Here is a 20,614-nt window from a genome sequence, read left to right as displayed (position 1 = left end):
TTGCTTAATAAGTTCCATAATATGTTGCTGGTACTTCAGTATGTGAAACTGGCAATTCAAAGCCCTAATGGCGAGAGTTGCAGAGGTGTACACGTTCTTACCCAATCTGTCTAAAGCTCTGGAATACCTGTCCAAAGGGGTGGGATTCTTAGCTGTAGATACTTTAGGCTCCTGGGAGATGACCTCTGGGTCAGCAGTAGGATTTTTTAAAAGGAGTTTGTGAGAGTCAGGAACTCTGTAGTACCAGTCGTGTTTCCTAGGGGGGTAAAGTATCAGGAGTTAAACTGGATTCCATAAAGACATCATCCACAACATCCAGGACTGGGGGTATTTCTAAAGGCCTATGTTGTGGCAAATCTAGAAATTCTCTGAGTCTCTTTTTGGACTGATGACAGTCTTGGCATTCCCAGTGTAAATGCTCTCAAAGTATGTAAGGTTTCACCAAAAGAAAAATCCTCTGGAGGAGAAGCAGAGGGAATGGATTCCTCTGCATCTGAAGCCTCATAAAGCAGATAAAGGCATGTCTTCATGATCAGATACCTCAGAGTAGTCGGACTCTTGGTCTGTTAGAGCTGCTGGGGACAGGTCTCTGTTTCTCTTAGCAGGGGGAAGGCTGACTTCCCCTAATCAACATAATAAGGTCTTCTGTCATTTTAACCATTTGATGGTGTGGCAAGGAAGCAGGTGCTTGAGTTTGGGTCGTCTTTTTTAGACGCAGCACGTACTCTTGACCTTAGAAACTTGGCAGCTTTAGCCAGAACTGAAGACGCGAAAGTAGTAGTTGGTTTGTGTCGAATATCGGTAGTGCGAAGAACTTCCTCAGAAGCCGGTGCCTACTCAGCGGCTCCGGACCCATCCAAGTTAGAGACAGCCACAGGTTCCATAGTCAAAGAAGAGTCTCGTGGCATACCAGACTCCGAACGGGTCTCAGTAGAGGCCTGTGATTCCACTGAAGCGGGCATCAGGGGCTGCGAAAGCGCCTGAGTACCAGCAAACTGGCAACAAGCTTAACGGAAGCATCATCGGCAGTTTTAGACATGTGCGGTCTGTCTTTATCCTTATGCTTTTTTCGGAAGATCGGTAGTCGGATGGCTTACCGAAGCCATTTCAGAATCTGGAGATCGAGAACAAAAGTATTTAGCAACAATAAGGTCCCAATGACGAATAGTTTGGGCGCTGAACAAGGCACAAAACCGACAGCAAGGTACATTGTGGTCTGGGCCTAAACAGGTGATGCAGTAAGAATGGAAATCTCGGTATGTTATTTGCTTTCGGCAGGCAAGACAATTGTTAACTTTTTCTGACATCGGTTGGAGCAAGAAAAAAGGATCCCAAACGGGGTATTTAGCTTTAGAAGACTTCAGGATAATTCGATTTGGAAACGAAAACTCAGGTAGCGGCCAACCGGCACTCATGCAAACTGCTTCAGGCTCCTCGGCAAGAAAGACTGGTGTAATGGAGTCGGCTGCCTGTTTTTATACCCCTGATGACCTGATGTCAGTCCTGGAGCTACAGCAACCGCAGCAGAAATACTAAGTATTCAGGTTGACTGAGGGCTACCTGCAGGCAGATAACCCAAGTGTGATGACTGCAACAGTGAAACACGAAGAACATCTCCCATTCTGAATCCAGGCCTTGATGATTGAGCTAACCATTTTGTCCACATCAAGATAAAGGCTCTGAGAGGATGTGGATGAAGCTACTGAAGATGGGTGAGAATGTCTAGGTAGGATCTTAGATGGCATGGTTGGGGAAACCAAAGTACTGGATCTCCCCGGAGGTCTAGAGGAAGACTGCGGATCCGGGGAACTACGTTTCTGAAGTGGACTGCTCGGATCCAGAGACATGGCAGAAGTCGAAGGCTCACTTAGAGCCATTAAGTCAATCAGATTTGACAAAGCTGACATAGGCCTCGGCACCAAAGTCCTCGGATCCAAAATCTTTGGAGTCTCGGCAGGAGGCACCAAAAATGCCCTGGATTCCATAAGGCACCTTTTCTTAGCCTCAGAGATAAGCAAATTCTTATGGGGGGGGGGGGTTGAGCCCCTGGAGAAGCAGCAGATAAAATAGCGGGCAGATGACCCTTCAAGATTAATTTTTTTTTTCCTCTCTTGTATGGCTTGAGTTAAATCCCTCACAAATGCTGCAAGGGATGTCCAGTGAGCCAGACCTAAACAATATACACAGTGGTCATGTGCATCCAAGAGCGGAATCTTTCTCTCGCACTTGGAGTGCCTCTTAAAACCTGTAGGCTTCTCCATAGCAATAAACACAAACTATTAACAATAAACTATTAACTATAACAGTTAAGGATTAACCATTAGCTATTAACTACAACTGTACCAGAAGACTATCAATTATTAACTAGAGCAGACAACTGTACAAATACAGGTAAAGGAGGGCTGAAGCCCGAAAGAAGAAGGATGAAAAGGTAAGTAGAAAAGCCTGACACACCTCGAAAACTAAAGGGAAAGGGGGAGGACCAGGAATACAAGCAAATTAAAGTCAAACAGAATAGAAAAAAGGTCAAAAAGCTATCAAAAAATTCTAAAACTTAGCCACATCTCAGCACACCAGTGGCAAACAAGATCTGAGGAGGTTGGGCTAGGGGCAGATGATTATGGGTAGGGGAGGAGTTTCAGCCTGGAAGCTAAAGTCTGTGGGAGGTGGTCAAGTTGGATCAGAGGATCGGATCCGAGACCCAAACATGAAGCAGAATGAGGAGGAAAACATCAGATCTGAAAATGGATGCTGTACTGCTAATAATATCAGGGTGACCACCAGGGAAAACCTGCACCATGCATGAGGATTGCACAACACACAATAAGTTGATGTTTATATAAAGCAGAATAGTATGGATATATTTTACCATCCTTAAGGTTACCAAAAAAGGACAGAAAAATTACTCCCAAGCATGTTCACAGCCCTGAATTCTTTACCAGAGTACAGAGAACATGACTCTGCATATGGGGAGCTGTGCCAGCAACATAATCTGGCATGTCCAGTGCTTGGAAGGCCAAAAGGATCTTATCTAGTCATCTGGAAACAAGCACCACAACATCACAATTCTTCTATGCTGTCCAGGCGATGAGATCAAACACTGTCAAGAAGATGGCTTTTATGTATCAGAAAATGAGAAAAAGAAGTTATGTACTGACCATAACGTTTGATGTTTGCAGTCCATCTCACCGTTCATTCTTACACTTGGAATCTCGGCTCCGACTCGGCAACTCTCCAGCTCAAAAACTTCTGGTTGGGTCGTGGCTATGGCATATGCCATAATGCACCGCTAACGTATCCCAGATCTTGTTTGCTGCAAAAAGTAAATATACATAGACAAAGAACAAACCATGCAGAAAGGTCTTCACAAAGATAAGGCAGTACTCACTACCTCCAGGTCGTTAAGTAGGTGGCAGGAGGGAGGGTTCCTAAGAATGAAGGGCAAGATGGACTACAAACATCGAATGTTAAAGTACATAACTTCTTTATGTTCTGTAGTCCTATCCCGCCTTCATTCTTACACTTGGGACAGCATCCCTAGCACCTTTACCTTGGGTGGCTCACTGGAAAATGCTCCCGAGTACTGTGGAACCAAAGGAAGACCTGTTCCTGGAAGCCATGTCCAATTTGTAGTGGGTAATGAATGTATGAGGTGAAGCCCATGTTGCTGCTGCACAGATGTTATCTATAGGAATTTTTGCTTGAAAGGCTACCAAAGTAGACACAGATCTGGTAGAGTGAGCTTTCACTTTGAAAGGAAGATCTTTGCCACTGGATGTATAGACAAAGGAAATGCAGCTGGAAATCCAGTGAGACAATGTGGTTCAAGAAACTGGAAGGCCTTTCCTTGCATCTGAAAAGGAAGTAAACAATTGATATGACTTTCTGAATTCTTAGTTCTGTCAAGATAAAAATGCAACTGTCTATGCACATCAAGTTGGCGGAATTTGTACTCTGCCTTGTTAGAAAATTTAGGGAAGAAAACAGTTAATTCATTGGCCTGATTAATACTGGCCTGAGAAGAAACCTTAGGAACAAAAGAAGGGTTTTGTCCGTAAGGAAACCCTATTTCTGTGAAACACCAAATAAAGGGGCTTAATGGAAAGGGCTTGCAGTTCTGAGACCCTCCTTGCAGATGTAATGGCCACTAAAAATATGGTTTTCCATGATAAGAACTTGGTGTCACAAGTTACTGAAGGTTCAAAAGGGCTCAAAGTAAGTTTTGGGAGTACAAAATTCAAAATCCCAGGGTGCCACCGGATCCATGACTGGAGGTCGTAATAAGGTGGCCCCTTTAAGGAAAGCTCTACACAGTCTATCCACCATAAGCTTAGGGTCATTAGCCAAGTGAAAGGTAGAAATGGCTGCCAGTTGAACTTTAATAGTGGCAGCTGCTGAGCCTTGATGGAACAACTGAGTAAGGAACTCCAAAATGGCAGAAATGGGAGCTGTATAAGGATTGCGGTTTCTCTCACGAGCCCAAAAGGAGAACATTTTCCATTTACTGGTGTAAGTCTTTCTGGTAGAAGCTTTGTGAGAAGATGTCAGAATATGTATATCAGGGGAAAAGTCATGAAGCCTGACTAAGGATGGAATTGGAGCAGCCAAGCTGGCAAATTGAGGGTGTGGATAGAGGGATGGAACACTCCTGACGTGCATCAGCAAATCTAGCACTGGGTCCAGAGTCCACGGTTCGTCCATTAGATGAGGTCTGAGGAAGGGGAACCAAATCTGTCGAGGCCAGTAAGGAGCAATTAGGATCATTTTGCTTCCCAACGATACTGCCTTTCTGAATTACCTTCAATATCAGGGGAAATGGTGGGAATGCGCAGAGAAGTCCCAAGGGCCAATCGTGAACGAGTGCATCTCTGGGTGCCTCCCCTTCCGGGGGAATTGGGGTGAAGTAGCTGCTGTATTTGGCATTTAGAGGGGTGGCAAATAGATCGCAGCAAGGCTGACCCCATTTGCGAAAAATCGGTTCTGCAATGTACGTGTTCAGAGACCACTCATGAGGCATCAGAATAGCCCTGCTGAGCCTGTCGGTTATCACGTTGGTCTTCTCCGGAAGGGGCATTGCGACCAGAAAACGTTGGGAAGACACTGCCCACTCCCACACTCAAAGGGCCTCTCTGCAAAGGGGATAAGGTTTGGTCCCTCCTTGTTTATGTACCACACCACCAACATATTGTCCGAGTGGATTGCAATCGTCCCTAGAGGGAGAAATCTGTGAAGTGCTTGCAACACCAGAAGCACTGCTCTCATCTTTAAGACGTTGATATGCAAATGAGCCTCGGGATCCTGCCACGTGTGCCTTGGACTGTTCTCCCTAGATAATGCCCCCCCCCCCCCTGGGAGGCATTCGTGGTCACAGTGGTGAGACAAAGGGAGATGGAACAAATAGTCTGCCTGTGGTCAGATGGCTGGACTGGGTCCACCAGCGAAGATCCTGTTTGCACAATTCTGTTATCAGGATGGGGTGATAAAGAGGTAGATGCTGGAGTGACCACTGGGCAAAAAGTAACCACTGCAGAATCCTCATCTGCAGTCTGGCTAATGGGACTAATGTTATTGTGGAGGTCATCACCCCTAACAACTTGAGCCCAGTCTTTGCTTTTGCTTTCCTTAGAGGAATAAAGGATGTAAGCTCAAAATTTCTTTCCTGAGATTCTGAATTCTCTCTACAGGGAGGTAAGCCCTCATTGTGACGGTATTATTTTGACGCCAATAAAATTCATATGCTGAGAGGGTGATAATGCAGATTTTTACCAGTTTAGTGCATTCCCTAGCTGCAAGCAAGTTGAAATGGTAGCATCCCTGGCCTGTAATAGCAGATGCCTGGTGGTGGCAGTCAGGAGCCAGTCGTCCAGGTACGGAAACACTTGGAACCCAAGGCGTCTCAAGTAAGCAGTTACCACTGCCATGCATTTGGTGAACACCCTGGGGGCTGTGGTGAGACCAAAGGGTAGGGTGCGAAACTGGTAATAACTAGCCCCCAGCCAGAAGAGTAAGTGACTCCTTGATGCTCTGTCCATTTTGATGTGGTAGTAAGCATCTTTGAGATCTATGGAGCACATCCAAACGTCTTTCCCCTAACAATGGGAGTATAGACTGTAAGGTGACCATTCGGAACGGACTTCTGTACAGATTTGTTCAATTTGCTGAGATCCAAGATGGGTCTCAAGTCCCCTGTTCTTTTTGGCACTAAAAGGAATCTGGAGTAAGTCCCTAATCCTACTTGGTCTGTGGGGATGGGTTGGATGACTCTCTTTATGAGCAACTTTTGGATTTCTAGAGTTGCTGAATCCCTGTGATTAGGTGGAACATCTGGGATACATCTGATCTGAGGAGGGGGAAAAAGAGAAGGAAATATGGGTAACCTCTGGTAATTATCCTTAATACCCACTTGTCTTGAGTGATATTGTGCCAGGCTTCTGGGTATAAGGATATACGACCCCCAACTGGCTCCAGAGGTGTGCAGTCGGACCTCCTTTCAGGAGCACTGATAGAACGACCACAAAAGGAACCACGGTCTCCCTGGTACTGCGGGCCTCCCCTGCCTCTAAGGCAGTGTCTACCATTATTTCCTCCTCCTCTGCCTCTGGAGAAGGAATCAACCTGTGCGTCCTGGAAAAACTTCTGCGACTTCTTGAACCACATTTTACCACCCTTCTGCCCTTTGAGATAGGGTCTAGAAGGAAAGGAAAAACAGACTCCCATGGCAGACTAAAGGGCAGGGTGCAAAACTGGTAATGACTGGCCCCCAGCCGGAAGCGCAAGTGACTCCTTGATGCTTTGTCCCTTCCTGTTCGCACCTGGTGAGTGTGTTCTTTACCTTGGTTCCAAACAACGAGGATCCATCAAAGGGAGCATTGGTAAATGTAGACTTAAAGGCCTCTGCAAAGTTACACAAGTGCATTCAGGAGTGTCTTCTAAGACAAACTCCTGAACCCGCTGCCCTACTCGCTCCATCAGCTGCAGAAGATGGCCGCATGGAGGAGTTTACTATAGAATTTAAGGTAGACATCTGTGCGTTAATCTTCTGAGAGACCGCTTCAGATACATTACCTTGCAGAGTCTCTCCCAGTTCTCTTAGGAGAGCTCTCTGGAGCCTAGTGAAGTGAGACAGGTAGTTCAGCAATCTAAGTGTAAAAGCCGCTGAAGAAACGATATGCTTCCTGTACCTATCCATTGTTCGAGACGCCTTGTTCGGCAGATGGACAGTGGAGGAAGTTTAAGCAAGTTCCTTTTTCGTGGCTGCTGCCACCACCATGGCATCTACTGGTACGCACTTAGTAAGAAAGTCTTTGTCCTGAGGTGCTGACAAGAATTTATTAGGTCTTCTAGGAACCGGTTCCAAAGAATCAGGAGATTCCCACACCTTTCGACTCACTAGATCCAGTAGCTCAACAAAAGGTGGAGACACCCAAGAGGTGGAGGGTTGAGACCCGAAAGCCTTCAGGTACACTGACTCCTCATCAGGAGATAGGTGGGCCAGCCGCTTCTCTGTTTCAGGATCGCAAGGATATCTGTGAAGGAGATATCATCAGAGGATGACTTGGGGGACCCTTCTGACTCCTCGAGGTCAGTGTCTGATTTAATGGACTCAAATCGGGGGAGTCAACATGTTTCCTCTTACAAGTTTTCTTCCGAGGGGGCTCCTCAGAAAGATATTCTGGGGAGACCTCGGAAGACTGGGGACCACTCATGGAGGTTTCCTGAGGCTACGAGTCTCTGCTGTGTTGGGTGAGAGAGGGAGCTGAGACTGAAGTTGGCACTTTGGGGGGAGGGGGGGGGCAGTGTCAGTACCTCTGGTGGGAACTGAAGACCTGGGCAGAACACTTCTCATCGCCTCGAAGGCTGATCTTCCCAGCTCCGAGGATGCCTCTCGCTCCGAAGGGTGCAGAGGCAGGCCTCGGTGCTGAGGAGATGCGCTCTGAGGCAGATGTGGGGTCCAAACTCACCCGAGCCAAAGCACTGAGAAGTAGGCTCAGAACTGAAGCTTGGGTCCAAGCGTACACCTTGGGCCCGACCAAAGAGCTAAGGACCCTAGACCCCACGGACAGCACCGAAGGGGTCGGAGCGGACATCGGAACTGAGAGACCAACTGAGGCAGCTGGAACCAACCTTCCCACGACCCGAGGCACCGATGTCTCTGGCTCTGAAGCACCAGAGTGGCTCAGTGGAAGAACATCGACAGGGTGTATGGGCACATTAGGCTCCGGAGCCGACTGGGATGGAGTCAAAAGTAAATTTGCCAGCACCAAAGTCTGTAGTAGTCTGTGCACCACTCTCTCACCGTCCTCATCGCTGAAAGATAGGCAACCTAAGAGTCAGGGAGACCGGTCAGAGTTCAGCTGACCGGCTACGAGACACAGGCTCAGTTATCGGCTCTGAAACTTCTGGAGCTAAAACTGATGGATCCACAACAGAAAACTCTGTTGGTACTGAAACCAATGGAGCCGACGAGGATGTAGTCAGTTTGGCAATTGTGTCTGGTGGCTCCGACGACACAGAATGAGTGGGAGACTGCCTTTTTGTAGATTTACCTTTGTCTTTCTTGGAGGATGGTGACTTGGAACTGGGGGACGAAGAAGCCAACTCATCCTCAAAAGAATGCTTTAACAGGCCTTTCAAGATAAGTTTGTTCTTTCTCTCTTGAAGAGCATGGGGACTAAAGGCATGACAAAATAAGCAAGACTCTTGGAGGTGAACAGCACCCAAGCAGTACACACAGAGATTATGCCCATCCGTCAAAGACATTATCTGGGCACAATTAGTACATTTTTTTAAAGCCTGAAGGCTTGTGATCCTTCGTATCCTTAGACATTAGTACAATGAGCAAACTAAAGGTAAAGAATGAATAAGGACTACCCCCACTAAATGGTTAGTCCTGAGTGAACAGCAAGACAAACAGACAGAGGACTAGGTCCTCTAACTTAAACGGGCCTAGCCCTGGAAGAAGACACAAACAGAACCGAGGACTAAGTCCTCTAACTTAAATGGCCCTAGCCCTTGGAGAAAAAGAAACAATAACAATTTAAACAATTAGCACAGCAAGTGAAAGCGATGCAGGGATACAACAAGGCCAACCGATCAAAAAAGCACAAACAGTACAAACAGAGCAAACAATGCAGCAAATTGTCTAAAACAGACACGGAATATGATAAAACACTAAACCAGAGAATACAAATATTCTTTGTCAGCAAATAACTACAAAAAAAAGAATAGAAAATTTTTCACTTAGCCACGGCCAAGAAGCAGCACGTCTGAGCTCAACGAGCGGCAAACGAGATCTGGGATACAATCAACCACAGAGAATATAACCACAGCAGAAAATACAACTAAAAACCAGTCAACAAGATTTATTACACCTCAAGCGCTTCAGCAAAAGCCTTCAAGGAGTACAAGGAAATTACTAAAAAGACACACCTTTATATACAAACCCACACATAATAATGCAATTACAAATAATTAAATCTGCACTTTCCAATTACATTCAAGATTCAGTCCCACAGAGGACATAGTATTGAACTTTAAAATAAATAAACTTTCTTTATGCATTAATTTCCTTTTATATACTTCATCAGAACAAAATCTTCCAGGTTGTCTGTCTTTCGGCTTTTCCCGGTTAGGGGTCACCACAGCGGAACTCCAGTCCGCTAATGATTGGCAGCAGATTTTCACGAACAACGAGGTGCCAGCGTGACGTCCAACCTTCAACAAAGGCACGCCCATTTACGCATGTCTTTCGAACGTCATCCAACCGTGGGGAGGACATGCAGACTCCACACAAAAGGGACTTCCCACACTCTAGCCGAGAATCGAACGGGAGAACCTCTTGCTGTGAGGCAACAATGCTACCGCTGCACCACCGCGGCATACAGAACAAAATTTTCCAGGTAATCTTTCCAAAATACTAGCCTTTAAGTCCTGCACATTAGAATTATGGCATTCTATAAAATGCTTAACCACAGGTCTCTCCATCTTTTTATTTCTAATATGTTCTTGTAGCCTACATTTAAATTTTATATTAGTTTCTCCAATATATACAAGGACACATGAGCATTGTAAGGCATAAATGACGCCTTGTGTATCACAATTAAATATTTCTGACGGAGAGACTTTATATCCATTAATAAAATCAAATGTTCTAACTATATATGTACAAATATTACAGTGTACACAACAATAAGTACCTAAAGGTGTACCAACAGCAGTAATAGCATTAACTGGAAGAATAAAATGATGTACTAAAATATCCCTAAGATTTCTGCCTCTTTCGTATGATACACCTATATGTGGGCATAAAATACTGGCTAAATCATTATATTTAAATAAATAATGCCAATAGTATTTCACTGTCTCAATAAGTGTAGGGCTAAATAAACCATAAGTAGAAATAAAATATATTTTTCTCTTATTGTCTATTTTGTATTCATGCATACTAGCTATGTCAACATAATATTGAACATAATTCATAATCTCTACCCCCTACAGCTCTGTTAATGGCAGTACATACATTTTCCCAACTATATCCTCTAGAGATAAACACAGAATATAATCTGTTAATTTCTCTATTAAAATCCACTTCATTATTACATAATCTTCTAATTCTAAGACATTCACCATAGGGAAGTGAAGAAATAGTATGGGGCAGATGGCAGCTACTGCCAAACAAATACAGACTCCCATCTTCAAACTTCCTATGGACAGATGTAATCAATTCATCATTATGAATAGCAAGTCCTATATCTAAAAAAGTAACCGCCCTAGCCACTTGCAAACCATTAAAAGAAAAAACAAATATATTATGGTGTAACCACTAACAAATGCATCAACTTCTTCACAACCTCCTTGACATATACAAATAAGGTAATCAATAAACCTATAGTAATGTATTACATGATTTTTAAAAAAACTCTGAATGGTACAAGTACTCCAATTCATATAAACCCATAACAAGATTTGCATACATGGGGGCAAATGGAGCCCCCATGGATGTACCTTGACGTTGATGGAAAATATAATTAAATGCGAAATTATTTTCAAGACAAAACAGTAGTTGTTCCATTATAGAATTCCCCCTAGGGTTATCTCCAATAAAATAGCGAGCTGCTTCTAAACCATGACTATGTTGAATATTGGTGTATAAACTACATACATCTATTGTTATAAAATACACGTCTTCTGACCATATAACATTTGATACTTTATTCAAGAAGTCCATACTATCTCTAATATATGAAGGTAACTTTATAACATATGGTAACAAAATTTCATGTAACAAAAAACCAACATTAGAAAAAAAATATTTCTCCGCTGATACTATCGGCCTACAAGGGGGATTATTAATGTCTTTTTGGATTTTAGGAAGACAATAAAATACTGCCAATTCACTATAACCACAACCAAATTTTCTATCCAAATCCACTTTTGAAAAATATCCCAGGAGATGACCTTTACATATCAATATCTCAAAATTCTTCATTGTTTGCTTATATTCAAATTACTAACTTTATAGACTTCACTGTTATTCAAGTGATCCATACACATCGCATAATATTGTTGGACATGCATAATAACTATCTTGCCCCCCTTATCGGAGGGTTTAAGAATTATATTCTCATTTTTAGCCAACATTTGCAGCTCACACCATTCCTGCTTAGTCAAATTGTATACAAAATTCCTTTTGTCTTTCATAAATCACATTCAATAGCATAGTTTAACATGTGTAAAAATTTTTTATACCATTATGCATATATGAAGGAATAAATTCACTCTTATACTTGATATTATTTGTATTAAATAAACTATAACCATTCAAATCACCATCATCTATTAAGTCATCATGAAAATCTGAGTTGCATGAAAAAAAACTATCTGAGCTGTTATTCACATCAGTATTCAAAACAACTTCAGAAATTTGTATGTTCAAAATAGTACACCAAATGTTATTTACGACAAAACCTAAATACATCACACTTAAGTTCATGAATACAAGGTATAACAGTGGGAATAAATTTAAGTCCATAATACAACACCTTATACTGTCCTTCAGTGAGATGAAATTCAGAAATGTTTACCACAATAGAGTCTGATGAAGATGTTTCAATACCATTTAGATTTTTTATTGTGCTTCGTATTGTCCCCATGTGAGACTGAGTCCTGTTGAAAACGACTTCATTTCTTTTCATTTCTACTAGGTTCACCATTCCTGCCTCGTGCAGAGAATTCTTTATTTAATCTCGCAGGGTCCTGGGCCGCTGGTAAAGAAGGATAATGTTTGCCATTCCCTTCCACCCAGGCTGAAGTCATAGAGACGTCAGACACAAATGATACGCTCCTAGATGCATTACAGGATTTGTTCAAGGTGGTCTGGTCATTTTTTGAAGAATTACGCTGTTTTTGTACCACAAAAATGACTTGCCAGTTTCATAATCTCTCAAATCTCTCTTAAGTTTAGTAGTTTTACGTTCAATCAGCTCATTTTCATGTTCTTTCAATTTACTATTCATATTAGAAAGATACGAATCTAAACTAACGGTATTAATGAGTTTTGAGAGATTTTGGAGAGTACATTCAATTTCTGCCTTAATTCTGGACTGTTTAAGCTGATCCCGCTCCACTAGAATGGAAATCCACTCCATAGAGCAGCCGCTAGCCACCTTTTGGAAAAGTTTTTTTTCGTTTCATCTAACATATTAAAAGGAGCAGAGGGTGACTTAAAGGCTCTCAAGCCTCTTGGTGTAATATCCAAATAAAGTTGTAAGCCCAAGATATTAAAATAAACAGCAGTCTCTTTATGTAGTAAATGTTCAAGTTTTTCCAAAAGAAATGAAGATTCACCCACCGGTAAAGATTGCACACACTCACCCACTACATTGAATGGGTTATCACGTCTTCCTCCGTTCTTGTTCCCATTTCTCCATAAAAACAGTAAAAGAAGAGGTATCACCAAGTCCATTACTACGTACATTCATACCTATAGTAGGTGTAGTGACCAACCTCTGTTGGTGAACCACAAATTTGTCCATAGTAGATTGTGAAACCTTATTGGACTCTTCTCTAAAAACTCTTGGTATGTCAAAGGATGGATCGCTGGCCATGGGGACACCAAAATGTACAACCAACCACAGCAGAAAATACAACCACCAAAAGCCAGTCAAGATTTATTACACCTCAAGCACTTTGGCAAAACCCTCAAGGAGTACAAGGAAATTACTAAAAAGACGCACCATTACATACAAACCCACACATAATAATGCAATTACAAATAATTAATTTAAATCAGCACTTTCCAATTACATTCAAGATTCAGTCCCATAGGGGACATAGTATTGAACTTTAAAATAAATAAACTTTCTTTATGCATTAACTTCCTTTTATATACTTCATCAGAACAAAATCTTACAGGTTGTTGTTTGTCTTTCGGCTTTTCCTGGTAAGGGGTCGCCACAGCGGAACTCCGGTACGCTAATGATTGGCAGTAGATTTTTACGAAATGCCGAGGTGCCAGCTCGATGCTCAACCTTCAACGAAGGCACACCCATTTACGCACGCATGTCTTTTGAACGCTACCCTACCGCGGGGAGGACATGCAGACTCCACACAGAAGGCACTCCCAAGCCCAGCCGAGAACTGAACGGGAGAACCTCTTGCTGTGAGGTAACAACGCTACCGCTGTACCACTGCGGCACAGAACAAAATCTTACAGGTAATCTTTCCAAAATACTAGCCTTTAAGTCCTGCACATTAGAATTATGGCATTCTATAAAATGTTTAACCAAAGGTCTCTCCATCTTTTTATTTCTTATATTTCTAATATGTTCTTGTAGCCTACATTTAAATTTTCTCTTAGTTTCTCCAATATATACAAGGCCACATGAGCATTGTAAGGCATAAATAACGCCTTGTGTATCACAATTAAATATTTCTGATGGAGAGAATTTATATCCATTAATAAAATCAAATGTTCTAACTATATATGTACAAACATTACAGTGTACACAATAAATACCTAAAGGTGTACTAACAGCAGTAAAAGCATTAATTGGAAAAATAAAATTGTTATGTACTAAAATATCCCTAAGATTTCTGCCTCTTTTGTATGATACACCAATATGTGGGCATAAAATATTGGCTAAATCATTACATTTAGATAAATAATGCCAATAGTATTTTGCTGTCTCAATATGTGCAGGGCTAAATAAACCACAAGTAGAAAAAAATATATATTTTTTTCTTAGTCTATTTTGTAGTCATGCATACTAGCTATGTCAACATAATATTTCAACATAATTCATAATCTCTGCCCCCTACAGCTCTGTTAATGGCAGTACATACATTTTCCCAACTATATCTTCTAGAGATAAACATAGAATATAATCTATTAATTTCTCTATTAAAATCCACTTCATTATTACATAATCTTCTAATTCTAAGCCATTCACCATAGGGAAGTGAAGAAATAGTATGGGGCAGATGGCAGCTACTGCCAAACTAATACAGACTCCCATCTTCAAACTTCCTATGGACAGATGTAACCAATTCACCATTATTAATAGCAAGTCCTATATCTAAAAAAGTTACAGCCCTAGCCACTTGCAAACCATTAAAAGAAAAAACAAATCTATTATGGTGTAACCCACTAACAAATGCATCAACTTCTTCACAACCTCCTTGACGTATAAAAATAAGGTAATCAATAAACCTATAGTAATGTATTACACAATTTTTAAAAAAATTCTGAATGGTACAAGTACTCCAATTCATATAAACCCATAACAACATTCGCATACATGGAGGCAAAGGGAGCCCCCATGGCTGTACCCTGACATTGATGAAAAATATCATTAAATGTGAAATAATTACTTTCAAGACAAAAAAGAAGATCTGGGATACGTTAGCGGCGCACTATGGGATACCTCCTAGCCACGAGCCAACCAGAAGTTTTTGAGCTGGAGAGTTGTAGAGTCGGAGCAGAGGTTCGGCTCCGATCCCAAGTGTAAGAATGAAGGCGAGATAGGACTACAGAACATCCTCCGTTACACGTATGGATTTGAAAAGGACAGCTAGAATTCAAATAGGTAAATATCAAATAATGGTGGTGCACAATATACAACAGTACTTTATGATCCTTAAGGCCATACAGCTGGGTAAATGGTATAACTCGAACTTTATCACAGGCAAGGGAGTGTGCAACTTCTAACCTCTAGTCAGAATAACTTAAGTAGAAGGAAACTAAAGCAAAGTTAGTCATTCTTTGTTTCAAGAAGATGACATCTGCCATTTTGAAGCAAAACATACAAGGAAGGTTAGCCTAGATGTTGGCTTAGTGACCTGAATATCATTTCACATTTTCACAAATCTTTTGCTACTTTAGGACAACTCCTTAAAATGACCTCTAGTCTACTAATCTGAAGCATAGCTCAAATGGTCTAATTTTATAGCCAGCGTCAGTGATAAATAAGATGAAGTCCTATTATGTCCCATGCAACCAGAGTTCAACTAGTAACTTAAACACTCAATGGCGTAAGCAGGGGGGGAGGAAGGGTGTTCCTATCCTGGCAGGTGGGTAGAAACACACACACACACACACACACACACACACACACACACACACACACACACACACACACACACAATCCCTCAAAGGAACAGTGGCAATGCAGAGGGGCAGACAGAGAGGGTGTTCGTCTCAAGCTACCAATGGGTCATACCCCTCAAAAAGAAAGAGGCACGGACTAGTAAGAGGAGGGCATTCTGGGTGCCTACAATGATGCAGTTCAAATGGCTCCTTGCCCAAGGAGTTTGAGAAGGCTCGAATTGTTGGGATACTAGTGAGAGAGAGAGAGAAAAAAAAAACACCCTTGTGGCTGCTTGAACAACCCCACTGGGTCAAGCTCTTGCCTTTGATCAGGATGAAATCCCCAAGAAAGGAGCAATAAACAAGCACCGTCTGATCAAGGGATGGTTTGACAAACAAGCAAAGAAGCAAAACAAAACAAAAAAAAATCATTTCATGTATCAGTACAAACATATTGAGAGATAGAATGCAAAGAACAAGTACCGCAAACTAAGTCTGGAAAGGATTTACTTTTCAATTTCTATGGGTCTAGCATATTCTACATACTCTAGCACATTCTCTTCAAATAACCCTACGTAAAAGTTCTCAAAAGGCTGTATGTGAAACAAAAATTATTCCAGACACGTCCACTGCTTCATCCCACATTAGCTTTCTTCAGCTGCCTTTTTACAATCCGATCTTAGTCACCACTTAACAAGCCTGTTCACTTCCCATTTTTTCAGTCTCAAAACAAGAGTACTTGCCAGTATCCTAATATCACACTTAGTCCTCCATTTGGACTTAGAATCAACATCAACAACCGACTTAAGCAAGTTCACACATCAGCAGCTCCTAATGAATTACCTATGCTAAGGCATCCAGGCAAAGCCTTTGCCTGTGGTGTACTGGGATAAGGTCCTGACTATGGGCCAGGCAACAAGTAAGCAATTAGCAGAATCAAGATAAAAACCAGCGATTCCCAAGTAACTGTTTCATGAATTCAAAAATGGCATAAAACAGATAACATGGCTTAAGATTTAATAAAAGACAAGAAAAAGCTTTTCACCACCTGTCATGTCAGTATTCAATTAGCGGGTCAGGTGCTTGACAGAGCAGGCAGGGATGATGGGGAGTGCATGGCATTTCTTTAACAAAGCTTTGGTGTAAGCCAGAGCTCAAAGAAGACGACAACACCAAATGGCAGACAAAACAGTTGTGGCTTCTCTATGAGCCTAGGAAGGGGATATATACTCAGGCTGCTCTCACCAGTACCTGCCCAGCCTAATGATATCAGCAAGCATGGCAGAGACTTGCGCTAGAGAGAAAAAAAAAATCCCATATGTTTGACTCTTACCTCTAAAGCTGAGCCCTCAGACCTACAGAAACCATCAAGTCTGTGGAGAAATGGGAGGGAGGGTGGCTTGATGGTCAAGGGGGGGGGGAATAAAAGCAGGCATTAAATATATTGATCCCAAGGATACTGCCAATATCCTGGCAGATCGATTCAGTGCAAACTTCACTCCCCTCTCACCCCCTAAAGGGCCCATCTCAATACCAAAAGATTGCCATATTCCGGTAATAACGGCTACACAGGTAAAAAACGCACTCTCTAATGTTAAGAATACAGCATTCATGGGACCAGACAACATCCCAGGCTGTGTACTACATGAACTACAAAATTAACTGCACCTCACCTACCTGTCATGTTTCATCATAGCCTCACATCAGGCTTCGTGCCCAGTGAGTGGCGCACAGCTACAGTTATCCCACTCCACAAGGAGGAATCCACCTTGGATCCTGGGAACTACCGTCCCATCAGTCTGACAAGCCTGATCTGCAAGGCCATGGAACGTATTCTCATGGAACTTATAAACAAAGACATTGGCAACCTTCAAACACTGGGCCCCACGCAGTTTGGGTTCGTGAAGGGCCGATTTTTTCTCCTGAACCTGACTGACTCCATCGAATCAGTCTCCAGAGCCGTGGACAAGGGTAAGGTGGTCCACACAGCCTATCTGGACCTTGCCAAGGCCTTCGACACCATCCCCACTCTGGAATCATAGATAAACTTACTAAGCTGGGCATTAATCCCTACGTCACTAGAGGGGTTGCCAACTGGCTTACTGATGGAACCCACACTGTAAAAGTAGCAGACTCCAAATCCAGCTCCAGACTAGTGACAAGTGGAGTACCTCAGGGTTCAAATCCTGGGACCGCTCTTGTTTGGCATCTACTTCTGTGAAGTACAGGCCAACACTAAGGGACTCTGGCTAACAAAGTTCGCAGATGACTGCAAACTGGGAGCCATTATTGAATCCCCAAGTGTGGTTATTTTACAAAAGGGCCTTACAGAAACAGATACTTGGTGCAAGGGTCATGGGCTCAAGCTCAATGCCAAGAAATGTATAGTTATCCCCTTTGGGGAAAAAAATGTACCTGTGAATTACCACATAGGTGGCAGCACACTGAACACTGAAAGTGTGATAAGAGACTTAGGGACATAGGTGGACAGTGGTCTCGCCTTCGATAACCACATCACCACAACAGTCAGGAAATCCTTCTATGTGGCACACCTCATCACCAATGGCTTTTCATCCAGAAAAAAAGGAGGTCATTGTCCCACTGTATTCATCCCCCATCAGACCCATTATAGAATACAACGCCCCGTTTGGTATATACCTCTCAAGACATCTGCAACAACTAGAAAGACCGCAGAAATACCTCACTAAAAATCACAGGCCTAAAGCAGATGCCCTGTGATGTGTCTAAAAGAACTCCACCTATACTCGGTCGCATATAGCCTACTCAGAGGTGATCGCTGCTTAACATGCAAGGCCATGTCAAACCCAGACCTGCTGGACATGCAACACTTAAAGAAATCCCAATCCCTCAGAGACCCACGCGCTCCAGGGATCTAAACCTTGTCATCACAATACACAAAACATGCTGGAGGGATAGGTTCCTGACCCAGAGACTCCCCAGACTCTGGAACAGACTGCCCATACATGTCAAGCAGAGCGCCTCTTTGGTCCTCTTCTAAAGGAACCTTGATGATTGGATGGGAGATCAGAAATTCACCCCGGGGATCACATCATTCGCTAGACAGGGGTCCTATGAAGTAAATACTATGGGAAGAAATAGCCAGGGAATTGTTACGGCTAGGCTTGTATAGGCCCTAGGGTCGATAGCCTAGTACAAACTTATGAACCTATGAGGGTGTTTGATACATGCGCGTTTGACATTCAGAGCAGTGAACACTGAAGTGTGAGTTTTCTAATGGACTAATTTTAAGACTGCAGTAGACAGAATTCTCTTTTCTGTAAAGTACAGTACACATAAGTAACAGTGGTATGGGGGCACAGCCTCTCATATCAGAGGGGTGTGTGGGGAGGGTAAGATCACTTTAAAAGAAACACAGTGAGTTTCATCTTCTAATGATATGCTTAAAACTTGCATGTACATGTTTACAGTTTTTACTGTTACGTATGTATTCACTGCAGTTTAGTCAAGCAGCTGTACAGAAGTCCCCAAAAAAGTATATTTTGGTTAAAAACCTCTTTTGCTTCATTCCTCACAAATTCTGCCTACATTAAAAATCAGCAGTTTTATTTACAACTTACATGACTATCATTACCTCTAAATATACCTGCATTGTACCATGCTCACATGACGATATGACACTACCATCGTCTCAAACCACTGAAGAAAACGTAGAACACAGTTTCTCCTACGTTCTATTCAAATTTCCATTTGACACACCATTACGGATAAGCCCTGAAAAACAGCGACTCTCCTAGTTTGAGAATCAATAAAATGCTACAACCTGGAAAAAAAAAAAAAAAAAAAAAACACACTCCACGTGAATATGTTAAATGGGAGCTCAAAACGTTTCCTTTAGTTACAAGGAGAATACATCTATCAGGGTGAACAGCAAAAATATTAGGAAAGAAAGTAATTTGTTGATATAAGTAATGTAATTTAGTTACAACATTCCAAGAGATTTTTTTTCTTTCTTGTACACGTCTTCAGAAACCACAACCACACGCATCCTTACAGTTTCTACCAATGTACAACCTCTGCTAACAGTCAAAAATCACACAAAGGCAAACTGCTTGTAGAAAAAAGAAACTGTATAAAATAAATTTTATATCTAAAAGAGTACACTGGTTATTTAAATTATAAGCCACATTACTCAGGGTTATGAGCATGGTGCATAACTGAGTTTGTGTATGCCCTTCCGAGCAAACATTTAGTTAGTAGACAGAACAACCTTAAATTGTCCAGTTGAAACTTGAAATTAATAGAGTGTGCCATGGTTAAGGATGCAGTTGATTGAAGTGGAAATGCTGAGTCCACGGAATTTGCAGGCTTGGAGTCTAAACTGTCTTTCTAGTTCTAATTTCTTCAATTTATCATTGCTAGAACCTTCAAATGCCATTTGCTCGATATTTGTTCCCTTAGTTGGACGGCACAGTGGTGCAGCGATAGCATTGTCACCTCAAAGCAAGAGGTTCATCAGTTCAATTCTCGGCTGGGGTTCCTTCTGTGCGGAGTCTGCATGTCCTCCCTGTGTTCGTGTGGGTTTCCTCCGGGTGCTCCAGTTTCCTCCCATGTTACAAAAACATGTGGCTGGAGTGTTTCTCCCCAGGCCTCCGCTGAAAATTGGCTTTGTTCTAAGTCAGAATTTCCCGGTAAACAAATATTAAATAAATAAATACTTTTCAACAAACAGATGCACTTACATGCAGCAGCTTACATCTTGTCACACCAGCATAGCTGGCTCTTATAGTGTAGTGCTTTTTTATTTAAAAATCTTATTTAAACTTATTAACCCCCCCCCCATTTTTTTTTTTTTACTTCTTTAGATTTTTCTTACATCACAATTTAAGGCTCTTCATCCACCAGTATGATAAACCCTTTATGATTAAAGATGAACTCCTGCAATACTGCCCCCATTAATTTCAATCCGCATTAATATTCAGAAACCCTTCTATAAGCCACCAGTGCCCCCCCACCACGAGTGAAATAAATATGCACCCCATAAGTAAT

At 42.2% G+C, this 20,614-nt stretch overlaps 1 protein-coding gene across 1 annotated transcript in view; it reads right to left on the bottom strand.

Annotated features, from left to right (window-relative positions):
• The window catches only part of SPPL2B (signal peptide peptidase like 2B), an 859,053-nt gene that overhangs the window by 599,505 nt on the left and 238,934 nt on the right, over nucleotides 1-20,614 (bottom strand). The window contains exon 4 of the mRNA XM_044054743.1: nucleotides 12,399-12,507. Coding sequence (XP_043910678.1) covers nucleotides 12,399-12,507 — 109 coding nt within the window. The remainder of the gene's footprint in view (nucleotides 1-12,398; nucleotides 12,508-20,614) is intronic.

Source organism: Protopterus annectens, chromosome 13.part0, assembly GCF_019279795.1.
Source record: "Protopterus annectens isolate FY-2018-M chromosome 13.part0, PAN1.0, whole genome shotgun sequence".
Lineage (NCBI taxonomy): Eukaryota > Metazoa > Chordata > Ceratodontiformes > Protopteridae > Protopterus > Protopterus annectens.
Note: the sequence above shows the minus strand (reverse complement) of the source record. Positions and strands in the feature narration are given on the sequence as shown.